A 12,825-nucleotide genomic window follows, 5' to 3' on the forward strand; every position below is an offset into this window, starting at 1 on the left:
CCCCTCACGTGGCCACAAGCGAGCTGCGGCTCGCTACGGGTCAATGCCATTTGTACTATCGCAAAGTCAAAATAACGTGGGTCACTCCAACTGCGCAAGCGCGGACTGACGTCGAAAACGCAGCTCGTCTTCCCGGCGGGGGGGGGGGGGGGGGGCGAGTGAGTGGGTGAGGGAGGGGGAGGGGTGAGGGATAAGGGCGGCTTGAGGGGGGATGGAGTGGATGAGGGAGAGGGGGGTTGAGGGGAGATGGAGTGGGTAAGTGGGGGGAGGGGAGGAGGGAGGTTCAGGGGGGATGGAGTGGGTGAGTTGACGGCAGCTCGTCAGCTCATAGCCCCTCCCCCCCCCTCATTGGCCACGATTCCCGTCACTCTGGTGGGTCTCGTCCCCAGCGGTCATCGTGGGCCCCCCCTCCCTCATTAACCACCACTCGCGCGGGTTCCATTGTGACGTTGAATGCTGAACACAGCCAGTGTCGGTTTAAAAGGCAATTTTTAAACTTTAAAATGTCTAGAACTTTAAAAATATAAGACCAATTTGAATGAAACTTGCATTAAGGTGTCCCCAGGATAAAGGTGAGTAAGGTGGTCCTAAAATTGTTGTGCTATCATGTGACGGGGGCACAAAATAAGGCACCATCAAACAGGCATGGTCAAACAATAAACAAACAAACAAACAGAGAGTTTTAATAATATATATAGATAGATGGGCCAAATTTGGGCAAATGGGACAAGCGTAGGTGTGGCATCTTGATCGGCGTGGAAGAGTTGGGTCGAAGGGCTTGTTTCTGTGCTGTATGACTATGTGGACAGTTTTCTACCTGCTACTCTCAGGCAGGCTGAAAACATTTATAAATGGAAAAAAGAAAGTCATAATACTGCATTGGAGTCCAACCATGAAGGTAATTTTTCTGCAACGCGATTACTTTTTAATGTATTAGTAGGTAAGGTAATAATATTTTTCCAAATATTAATTTTCCAGATGCTACTACAAGGCAAAAATCCAGGGATTGGATGGGAATTTGCCTTGCCAAAGTCAGAGATCGAGAATAAAGCAGCTCCAAAACACAACTACACTTGGGCCATTGTTCGTTCTGAATGCTCTGCGTCGTGTGGAGGAGGTAACATTTCCTTATTTAATTGCTTAACATAGAAATTTCCAAAATCTTGAGTGAACCTTTCCGATCACCAGTTAGTGGAAGATATGTCTTGTGAACCTTCCTGTCAATAGGGGCCTTTATTATTCCATTACTATTAGAATGTTGGTTCTGTGGCTCCACGGACTCAAAGGAAAAAGGCTGAATAAACAGGGTGGGATTTTTGTGTGTGAGTAGGTAGTCCTAAGAACAATGGACACATGTTTCGGCTTATTTAACAATATCCTTCAAATTTCCCTTCATTGCTTTGGGTGTTTCATCTTCCGCTTCCTTTCCTGGAAGCATGTTTTTTCTTTATTTCACTGCTTTGAGGAGGACATGCTGATGGGGTGAGATCAGATGAAGTAGAATGAAAGGCGGAGTGGAGGAGAGCATAAACACAGGACAGACCATATGGGCCGAATAGTCTGCTTCTGTGCTGCTGTACCTCTGTAGTTCTGTATTACAGGTGTTTTGTTTTAACTTATTTGTCAATGTGCCTGGAGCTGTTTAAACTACAAAGGCTGCCTTCTGCTTATTAGTCTAGAGGATGCACCATCTATATACTTAGTTGATTTTAAATTTAGTATTTTCCAGCTTCCCTTATCTTAAACATGCAACTTCAAATTTGCAAGTTATAGGAGGTCTCTTAATGCTATAACAACCACACACAAACCTAGAGATAGATCTCCTTGTGCTGATTTCTTCAGTGATTAGAAATGTAGCAAACTAGTGGTGTAAGCTAAGATTGCCATCATTGCTGGGTCACTTTGCAGAACTCCATATATTTGATTGGGTATTTCCTGAGACATCTGATGTAATTCCCATGTGGTACATGCATCAAATTACATCAAAGGTGCACCTTTTGAAAATTATCTGGGAAATGCGAGTATGATGTTCCAGCAACAACCTTTGTTGGGCACCTATGGAACAGTTCAGTCTTCACAGTGTAGCACAGGCTTGCAGTCCCTTTGTCAACTTGCACTAATATAGCCTTTGCACATCGCACAATTTGATCAAGGCCCACATCCCGAAGGCCCCATCTCCAAATCGCCAGACTCTCTGCTCCTTTCCCTTTGCAGCTACCAACTTGACACCTCTCCCTTCCTTCACTCATACTCTCATTAGGGACAGCAGAATTTCTAAGCCATATATTATTGTTAATTTCTGCTGCCTGTGTCCTATTTTCATCTAATTTAATTAAATATTCTCTAAACATTTCATATTTTAATATATTATAAATGTCAATATGCTAATGACTTGTTGTCCATAAAATAGTTATTTTTCACTGGACTGGTGCATAATAAAGTCCAAACTACTGTCTAAGTTAGGGATTTATTTCCAAGTGAAACAAAAATTGGCATGGCAAATGGAAGATGGTGGGAAAACTTTGAAATGTACCTGTGATGGCTTTAATCAATTTTAGCTGGAACATTTCAGATTTTATATATTTTATGATTTAAAACAGCTGTTGGCATCTGTGGACTCATAGAGAAATACAGTTTAATGTGGGGTGTTCTGCAGAAATTTATTATTGTGGAGGAAGCAAAGGCTTATGTTTTAATGTTATATTTTCTAAGAATGGCAAAATGGATAAAGCTTAACTTAATAAATGAGATTGTAAAACATAACTCCTGGCATGTCAGATCAGGACACTAATTTCCTTTCAGACTATAAAACATTTTTATTTTGATGGGCAACTCTGCACAGGTTGATGTAAAATGACCACAGTGCTCGGTATAAAATTCAGTCTCCACCTATCACAAAAAGCCACTATAATTATTACACACTATCCCTTATTTCCTGTTTCGGTGAAATCCAAGGCTCCTACAACATATCATGCAAACCTTCCTGAGACAACACCCAGAATAATTTGGCAGGAGAAGCATTGCATAGGCTTAACAGAACACTCTTCACACCATGCCTCTCAAAAGAATTGCTGAAAAAAAAATTCAGCCATAATCATCCATTCTTTTTATTTTTGCTTGAAATTGAATGGGTGTTGTAATCATGAGGAGTAAATTGATTTGAATGAGCAAAACTAAAGGCTTGCTGGTTTAAGTTTAAAATTAAGTTATAGTTTGGGATTTTAAAGTTTAAAATGGATTTTACAGTTTAAAATAAAGTTCATCTATTCACTTGAAATCACCATCTTTTATCTGTCACTGATATTTTATTGGTTATAGCTTTACACTTGTACATTTATAGCAGTTTTAAAATAATTAATACTAGTCATACATTGTAACTCAAGAACCAACATCAGCCATGGTCAAGGACAAAAAAAATCAAGGGGAGGGACTAAAAACATATGAAGGGGAAATGTAGGAAAATTAACAAGAAGTAGAAATGAAAGAGATTGAAAACAGTGACAAACAAATTGTCCTGGTCATTCATTACTGAATGATTAAAAGTGGAAAATGTAACCAATAACGCTTCCTTGTTTTGGAGTAAAGATGACTTCATCTTAATATAGATTATAGTATTCACTTCATTTTTCAGTTTTTGAATGGAGATCTTTTTGTCAACAATATAAAAGCTAAATTCAGATTCATAGAAAAATAGGTGCAGGAGCAAGCTATTTGGCCCTTCGAGCCAGCACCGTCATTCAATATGATCATGGCTGATCATCTAAAATCAGTATCCCGTTCCTGCTTTTTCCCCGTACCCCTTGATTCCTTTAGCCCTAAGAGCTAAATCTAACTCTCTCTTGAAAACATCCAGTGAATTGGCCTCCACTGCCTTCTGTGGCAGAGAACTCCTTAGATTCAAAACTCTCTGGGTGAAGAAGTTTATCCTCATCTCAGTCCTAAATGGCCTATCCCTTATTCTTAAACTGTGACCCCTGGTTCTGGACTCCCCCAACATCGGGAACATGTTTCCTGCATCTAGCATGTCCAATCCCTTAATCATTTTATATGTCTCTATAAGATCCCCTCTCATCCTTCTAAATCTAAATTCCAGTGAATACACGCCCAGTCGACCCATTCTTTCATCATATGTCAGTCCCGCTATCCTGGAAATTAACCTGGTGAACCTACACTGCACTCCCTCAATAGCAATAATATCCTTCCTCAAATTAAAAGACCAAAACTGCACACAACACCCCAAGTGCGGTCTCACCAGGACCCTGTACAACAACTGCAGTAGGACCTCCTTGCTCCTAAACTCAAATCCTCTCACAATGACGGCCAACATGCCATTAGCTTTCTTCACTGCCTGCTGTACCTGCATGCTTACTTTCAGTGACTGATGTACAAATCCACTTGACACAAAAGCAATGTCTTCCATTCTGTCCTCTGTCGTCAGGATGTGTAGTCATCCGTATTGATCCAAGTCTTTTAGTTCTCTCACCACGATCGTTTTTGCCTCTTCCGGTGATCCATTCAATTTTATTCATACTTTACAATTCCTCGTCCATGTACAAGCACACCCAGGTCTCGTTGCACCTCCCCCTTTCCTAATCTGACACCATTCAGATAATAATCTGCCTTCCTGTTCTTGCCACCAAAATGGATAACCTCACGTTTATCCACATTATACTGCATCTGCCATGCTTCTGCCCACTCACCCAACCTATCCAAGTTACCCTGCAACCTCATAGCATCCTCATCGCAGCTCACACTGCCAACCAGCTTTGTGTCATCCGCAAACTTGGAGATGTCACATTTAATTCCCTCGTCTGAATCATTAATATATATTGTAGACAACTGGGGTCCCAGCACGGCGCCTTGCGGCACCCCACTAGTCACTGCCTGCCATTCTGAAAAGGACCCGTTAATTCCTACTCTTTGCTTCCTGTCTGCCAACCAGTTCTCTATCCATACCCTATGAATATTAATATCAATATGAGGATGGTTGCCCTGACTTTTCCATTTCCATTCATATGCACATTGTGGTCAAGCTACTGTGTGGTCAGATCCGTGCTTTTCTTTCCCCATTCTTTGCAACACAAATTCTCATGAACCAGTAATTGACAGCACTCTGTTTGAAAGGTTTCTCCTTTATTCATCAAATAATAGCTTTCCCACACAGTTCAAGTGTAGTATTGTTGCAGTTTTGCTATGAACAAGCGTCAGCATTGTATAAAAGGATAAAATGGATAAAAGTATAAAAGGATAAAATGGCTTATTAAAATTGCTGATTTAAAAATACTGAAAAAGCGCATATAATGGTCAAGGAAGCTGACTCATTATAAAAGGCACACGATTAAGTGTACAGAATATTGAGATTGGCAAATTGTGTGTGATAGGGCAAGGTGATTAGAAACAGTTAATTACTTCCTCCCAAACGAAGAGTAGCATTACACATGGAATATAGTTTGTTTAGTTGAGAATTGTAAACAAGATCTTATTTATATGACATGATTTAGGCTTAGGTTTATTATTGTCACTTGTACAGTAAAAAGCTATGTTTTGCATGCTATCCAAAGAGATCAGATACACCAAACATAAACACAATCAAGTCAAACTCAAGTACAATAGATCGAGCAAAGTGAAAAATACAGTGTGTCGAATATAGTTCTCAGCATTTTATTGTAACATATCAGTTCCATAGACAAAGTCCATTGCCCTCATTGGAATAGAAGTGAATTGGATAGTACCCTAGCTTACGGATGGACTGTTCAGAAGCCTGATAATAGAGGAAAAGCAGCTGTTCATGAGTCTGGTGGTGCGCGCTTTCAAGCTTCTGTATCTTCTGCAGGATGGGAGGAGGGAAAAAAGAAGGAATGACTGGGGTGGGACAAATCTTTGATTATGCTGGCTGCTCATGATGGATGAGAACAAGAATTGGCAAGTGGGGTAGTGGTTGGTCAGTGGACTTTATTGTTTCTTTTTGTTGCAAGAAAATTACATTCTGGAAAACATACAGTTTCCTACAGCCATGAGGAAAGAGCAGGGACATGGGACCACTTTGGTTTCACGTTAAGCGACAAGGCACAGAAACATAGAGCCAACTGTTCTCTATGTTCCATATTTTTATGGCATCTCCTCCATTGGGGAAATGTTATAAATATTTATTACTGGTTTTATGTTTACATATCGGAGAATGCAGCAAAGTTGCTGTCTGTCATGAGGGTTCACCTCTCAGCAAGGGTTAAGGAAAATTCTGAATTTTCCTTGATTTTGGCATGAATTACTGAAAAGCAGCAAAATAGTAAAGTATACAGTTACTTTAGGAGTTGGATAGCATTCATTCTCACTGGTATAAAATAAAATGTGATAGCACTTGACTTAAAATTGTTGCTCCAAAGTGTGTGTGCTCTGTTTGTAAGTGCAGTGTAACTTGTACTACTAGCTCAGGTGACTCTTAAAAACTTTTAACACTTACTGGGCCATGTTGATAGCACTCTGACTTTGGTGGTATTAGATTTGTTTACCATTGTTGTATCTTCTATATTTTTTTGGCTCAGACAATCAATGACCCGGTTTTGTAAGCAGCAATTGCCAAATGATAATCACCATTACTTCCAGCTCCCATGGGGTTTTTCAAAACCAACTCACAGTAACTGGGTGTCCTCTCCAGTACACATAATGGGTGATCTATAGGATGTGTACCTTAAATCAACAGACTTAAGTACCAAAGGATCAAACTCTGTAAAATCTATCTCATTTTGCCTTTTGTGGTCTCACTCATTAAGACATTTGATATTGCGTCTGCGCTCATGCTATGTTAAGATGGCAGCAATCACCATGATTACTTTTTTCTCTAAAAATAGTTAATGTACTTGCAAGTAACAGTGCGAGCCATGCCTAGGAAATCACGGCTGATCAGCAAGAACAGGCCCAGCAATTGAACTACATAAAAGGATCACTTGCAGGTTTTTTGGGAAATCATTTGGAGGGTGGAATGATTGGAATCAGATGGGCTGCATTTTGGAGTGTGATGTTGAGAACTTGCCACACATCGAAAGTGTTGAAACACATGAAAAGGCTTGCATTTCATTTTCAGTTTAGTTTAGAGATACAGTGTGAAAACAAGCCCCTCGGCCCACGGAGTCCACGCCGACCAGCGATCACCCTTACACTAGTTTTATCCTACACACTAGGGACAAAATTACAGAAGCCAATTAACCTGCGAACCTGCATATCTTTGGAATGTGGGAGGAAATCCATGCGGTCACAGGGAGAACTCCATAGAGACGGCACCACTAGTCAAAATCGAACTTGGGTCTCTGGCGCTGTAAGGCAGCAACTTCACCATTGCGCTACTGTGCCGCCCTGCTGCACCACTGTGCAACCCTACATTAATTACCCTGTTTCCTACCACATAGCCATGTTGCAGTTATTACCAGATACAGCCCCCATTTCATATATATGTGTGCTGAGGCCCCAGTGTTATCAAAGCTACTTGCTTTGTGAGTGCCGTTTCAGTGCAAGCCGAAGAAATCAGCATGAGTGTGTGTCTCAAGATTGTTGCCCTCAAAATAAAAGTATAATCAAAATCAGTTGCGCAAAAAATCACTTCAATATGCAACTTCTAAACATTTGAAGCTTTTTAATTAATTCATTTCAATGTTTGTATTAAATAGAGTATTCAATGTCAAGTTCTACATATTGACCAGAAAAGAGACAGAATGCATGATGTCCATTTATATTACATTTTAATGGTTCCATGAAATTGAAAGTCAGCTTGGGAATGTAGATTAACGGTGGCAATTCCACCAATCTTCCAAACCCCACGTGTAAAACTAAAGCAATGTAAAAACTCCACAGGACTAATTTTTCATTCAGTTTGAAGGCTGTTTTAACCAGGATCTGTAAGCAAATTTGTAATTGTCCTGAAGTTCCATAACAATATCTGTGTGGAAACCTAAAAGCCCAGGAAGACATTTCCAGATGAGATTTCAGTCAATTTGCCCGATCTATGAACTAAAATATTGCAGCAACCTCAAATATCCATTGGTTCTCCTCACTATTCTGTACCCCCAGAATTGATTTAATTTAATCTCCCGTATTTGAATATTGCCTTTTCTTAAATATGTCAATGTAATTTCTAAACATTTAAATGTATAAAACTGCAGATACCGAGAATCTGAAATAAAAAGTGAAAATGCAGGAAATATTCAGCAGGTCAGACAACACATATGGAAAGAGAAGGGGGTTGATGACCTTTCATTAATTCTGATGAATGATTATCGACCAGATATGTAATGTTTCTTCAGATGCTGCCAGAACTGTTGAGTATTTCCAGCATTGTCTGAATTTAACTAGTTTCATTAAAAAATAGATACTCAAGATTTAGTCTAGATTTTTTTTCACAATTTAGCAGTTTTGTTGTACAATGTATCATTCAGTTTTCCTGCATAAAGTCCTAACTATTTCTTCAAGTCGTGTTAACCAAACAATTGTATTTATGGATTACTGTTTTAGATGCAAATTACAATGCAAATTACACATACCATAAGATTTATATTGGACTAAATTTTGTGATAAAACAATAATAAGGTTATAGATCATTTTTATCACAAAATTTTAAACAGTACAAGCAGGAGCAGAAAAAAAACAATATTGTCTTATTAAGCCTAGTTCAGTATTCAATAATTTATTTACAGCCACCGTCATATCTGTAAAAATGGCAACAACTGAAGAAACATTGTTAGAATCATTCCTTGTCGAGCAACCACAATAGGCAATATTAAATAGTCCTATAACATCTGAATATGTTTCTGAACTTCTAATCTTACAAAAGTAGATGACATGGATTATACAGTTATAAAACACAAAGACAGCCTCTTCAGCCCAACTCACCCATGCTAACCAAAATGTTTATCAGAGTTAATTCTATTTGCGTTTGGTCCACATCTTTCTACATCTTTTCTATAACTTCAGATATCCCCTCAATGTTATTTACCTGTTTATAACCAATTTATAACTAATCCGCTTCTAAATATTAAACAATCTTCTTTCCTTGTTAATATATTCTCCTCAGAACAAACTTTTGTGAGGGCTTTGCATGGAATAATCTTAACATATCTTCATGCATAATTGCAATTTTAATCTTCAATGATGAGATGAGAAAATATGAATTGGAATTCATTGTACTTTTGCATGAGGATGGTGCCCTTTGATAAAAAATAATTCAGTCATCCTGAATACTTCATGAAGTGAGCAACACACTAGCTACGTTATTGCCACAAAGGATGTATTCATTTGAAAATGTCAGAAATAATTTCACCAATTAGCATTCTGATCACAGTACACTGCTTAATGGATGCTTGATGTTTCAAAGTATTCAATTTGATTATTATTGTATTTTTTTTTAGCTTATGATCTCTGTACTCCAAAATTCTATGCTGCATGGTGCAAAACAGAGTCCATTTTCATAGCTCACAAATGGTGGCAACACAAGTAGATAGGGTGGTAAATAAGACATTTGTTATGCTAGCCTTCATTGCTAGGGGCATGGACTATAAGAGTCAGGAAGTCATGATGCAACTCTACAGAGCGTTGGTTAGGCCACATTTGGAGTATTGTGTGCAGTTCTGGTCACCCCATTACAGGAAAAATGCAGAAGCTTTGGAGAGGGTGCAGAAGAGGTTTACCAGAATGCTGTCTGGATCAGAGGGTTTCACCTACATGGAGATTCTTCTGGAGTTTTTTGAGGATGTAACAAGTAAAATAGATAAGGGAGAACCAGTGGATGTAGTGTATTTGGATTTTCAGAAAGCCTTTGATAAGGTCCCACACAGGAGATTAGTGGGCAAAATTAGAGCACATGGTATTGGGGGTAGGATAGTGACATGGATAGAAAATTGGCTGGCAGACAGGAAATAAAGAGTAGGAACTAACGGGTCCCTTTCAGAATGGCAGGCAGTGACTAGTGGGGTGCTGCAAGGCTCGGTGCTGGGACTGCAGCTATTTACAATATCTATTAATGATCTAGATGAAGGAATTAAAAGTAACATTAACAAATTTGCAGATGACACAAAGCTGGGTTGCAGTGTGAACTGTGAAGAGGATGCTATGAGGATGCAGTGTGACTTGGATAGGTTTGGTGAGTAGGCAGATGCATGGCAGATGCAGTAATGTAGATAAATGCGAGGTTATCCACTTTGGTGGCAAGAACAAGAAGGCAGATTATTATCTGAATGGTGCCAGATTAGGAAAAGGGGAAGTGCAACGAGACCTGGGTGTCTTTGCACATCAGTCACTGAAAGTAAGCATGCAGATACAGCAGGCAGTGAAGAAAGCTAATGGCATGTTGGCCTTCATAACGAGAGGATTCGAGAAAAGGAGTAAAGAGGTCCTTCTATGGTTGTACATGGCCCTGGAGAGACCACACCTGGATTATTGTGTGCAGTTTTGGTCTCGTAATTTGAGGAAAGGCATTCTTGCTATTGAGGGAGTGCAGTGTAGGTTCATGAGGTTAATTCCCGGGATGGCGGGACTGTCATATGATGAAAGAATGGAATGACTGGGCTTGTATTCACTGAAATTTAGAAGGATGAGAGGGGATCTCATAGAAACATTTAAAATTATGAAGGGATTGGACAAGATAGATGCAGGAAACATGTTCCCGATGTTGGGGGAGTCCAGAACCAGGGGCCATAGTTTAAGAATAAGGGGTAGGCCATTTAGAACAGAGATGAGGGGTAGGCCTAGAACTTTTTCACCCAGAGAGTTGTAATTTGTGGAATTCTCTGCCTCAGAAGGCAGTGGAGGTCGATTCACTGGATGCATTCAAAAGAGAGTTAGATAGCGCTCTTAGGGCTAGCAGAATCAAGGGATATGGGGAGAAGGCAGGAATGGGGTACTGATTGTGGATGATCAGCCATGATCACATAGAATGGCAGTGCTGGCTCGAAGGGCCAAATGGCCTACTTTGCACCTATTTTCTATGTTTCTATGAGAGGTGAGATGGACTTGGATTGTTTTCTCTTGAACATCAGAGGTTGAGGGGGGACTTGATATAAATATATAAAATTATGAGGGCATAGATAGGGTAGACAGTCAGAACTTTTTTCCCAGGGCGGAAATGTCCAACATTAGTGGCCATAACTTTAAGGTGAGATGGGCAAAGCTTAATGAAAATGTGGGGGCAACATTTTCACACAAAGGGAGGTGGGGGCCTGGAACTTGCATCTTTTACTATTTAATTGTTGATGTAATAAAAAGTCCCCCTGTAGGAATGTAATAAAGTGAACACGTGCACAGAACTGGAAAGATGCAAACTAAAGTTTTATTGAACCTGCTCACTGAGAATATTTAAATTGGTTTTATTGTGATTTTCTGGCCATTTCTGGCAAAACCCTAAAGAGGCCCAACGTGATTTCTTTTGGTGGGTGTTGGGATCAGCATCCTACCTGCAATCCAATGGATGCTGTCGTTGCGACTCTTCAGCACTTTTGTTTTTTTATTGTATCAAAATGTTTTCAATATTATCATTCTATTAAAAAAATGTTGGAAATTTTCAAACACTTTTCCATTTAAAATCTCATTGAGATTATTGAAATGTGTGAAAAGGTGCTTTGTTTTCTAGGTCAGATGACCACAAGGGTGGCGTGTTACCGTGATCTCCGTGCACAGGTGAACCTCTCCTTCTGCAACTCAAGGAGTCGTCCTGCCACTGGAGTAACCTCTTGTCACCTCCAGGCTTGCTCTGCAAGGTAAGAGTCCCATCTACACTATTCTTCTCTACGTTGGTATTTGATTTGTAATATGCACCGTTAGTTTGATCGGTCTCAATCCTTACCCTTTTTTTGGTTAGATGCTTTTTTTAACTAGCAATATTTAATCCATAGAAACATAGAGAAATAGGTGCAGGAGTAGGCCATTTGGCCCTTCGAGCCAGCACCACCATTCAATATGATCATGGCTGATCATCTAAAATCAGTACCCCGTTCCTGCTTTTTCCTCATATCCCTTTAGCCCTAAGTGCTAAATCTAACTCTCTAAATCTCTCTTGAAAACAATCCAGGATTGGCACTGTTATTACTATCCACTTTGTTCCTCTCCTATTCCATCTTATTATGTTATTAGTTAATTACTCAGCAGTCCTGTATTTCACAGTTGGGGTTCAGATATTTCTGTTCTTTCTGGTTCTTTATTTATTTGCTCCAGTTCTCCTCTTTACCTTTGAATGTCTGCACATTGCTGAACATGCAATTTAATTCATCTTTTAATAGATGTTCAATTTACTTCTAAAAATAAATTTATTTTATGCTTGTATTTGTTCTTTGACTTGATGTAACCCTTGTTCCCAACTTTGGCCCAACCTCTCTCTTCTATTTTCTTTATTTTGAAGCTTTGTTCGCCATAGATCCCTTTCTCTAGCTGAGTGGATTAAGATCCCATTGACATTCCTGCATATTTTTTCCATTAATAAAAATAAAATATAGAAGAACTGCCTCAGACATCAATAGTGAGCTGGAAATATTACCCATGTGGAGTGTCCAAAAGCAAACATTGAACAAATTGTTCGAAAGCTGATAAATGTTTTCTGACAAGTCGCTTCATGGTGGTGAGCTTTACGGTGGATTCACCTTTAGTGGACCACCTTCTGACTGATGCATAATGGCAGCAGACCAACTGACTGGATCTGTGGGTGTAAGGCACTGGAAATTTAAAGCACTTTATCTGTCAGATTACTCTCAAGATACAAAACAGTTAACTACCCAAATCCCCTGGGCTCCAAAAAGCTGCAGGATGTTGAAGTGCTGTAGATCTATGTGTTCCTAAATACAATACAATACA

General features: G+C 39.5%; 1 protein-coding gene across 1 annotated transcript in view; it reads left to right on the forward strand.

Moving 5' to 3' along the window:
• The window catches only part of adamts16 (ADAM metallopeptidase with thrombospondin type 1 motif, 16), a 152,935-nt gene that overhangs the window by 110,081 nt on the left and 30,029 nt on the right, over positions 1-12,825 (forward strand). Inside the window, exons 17-18 of the mRNA XM_078428253.1 lie at positions 979-1,117; positions 11,612-11,738. Coding sequence (XP_078284379.1) covers positions 979-1,117; positions 11,612-11,738 — 266 coding nt within the window. The remainder of the gene's footprint in view (positions 1-978; positions 1,118-11,611; positions 11,739-12,825) is intronic.

This window comes from Rhinoraja longicauda, chromosome 2 (assembly GCF_053455715.1).
Source record: "Rhinoraja longicauda isolate Sanriku21f chromosome 2, sRhiLon1.1, whole genome shotgun sequence".
Lineage (NCBI taxonomy): Eukaryota > Metazoa > Chordata > Chondrichthyes > Rajiformes > Arhynchobatidae > Rhinoraja > Rhinoraja longicauda.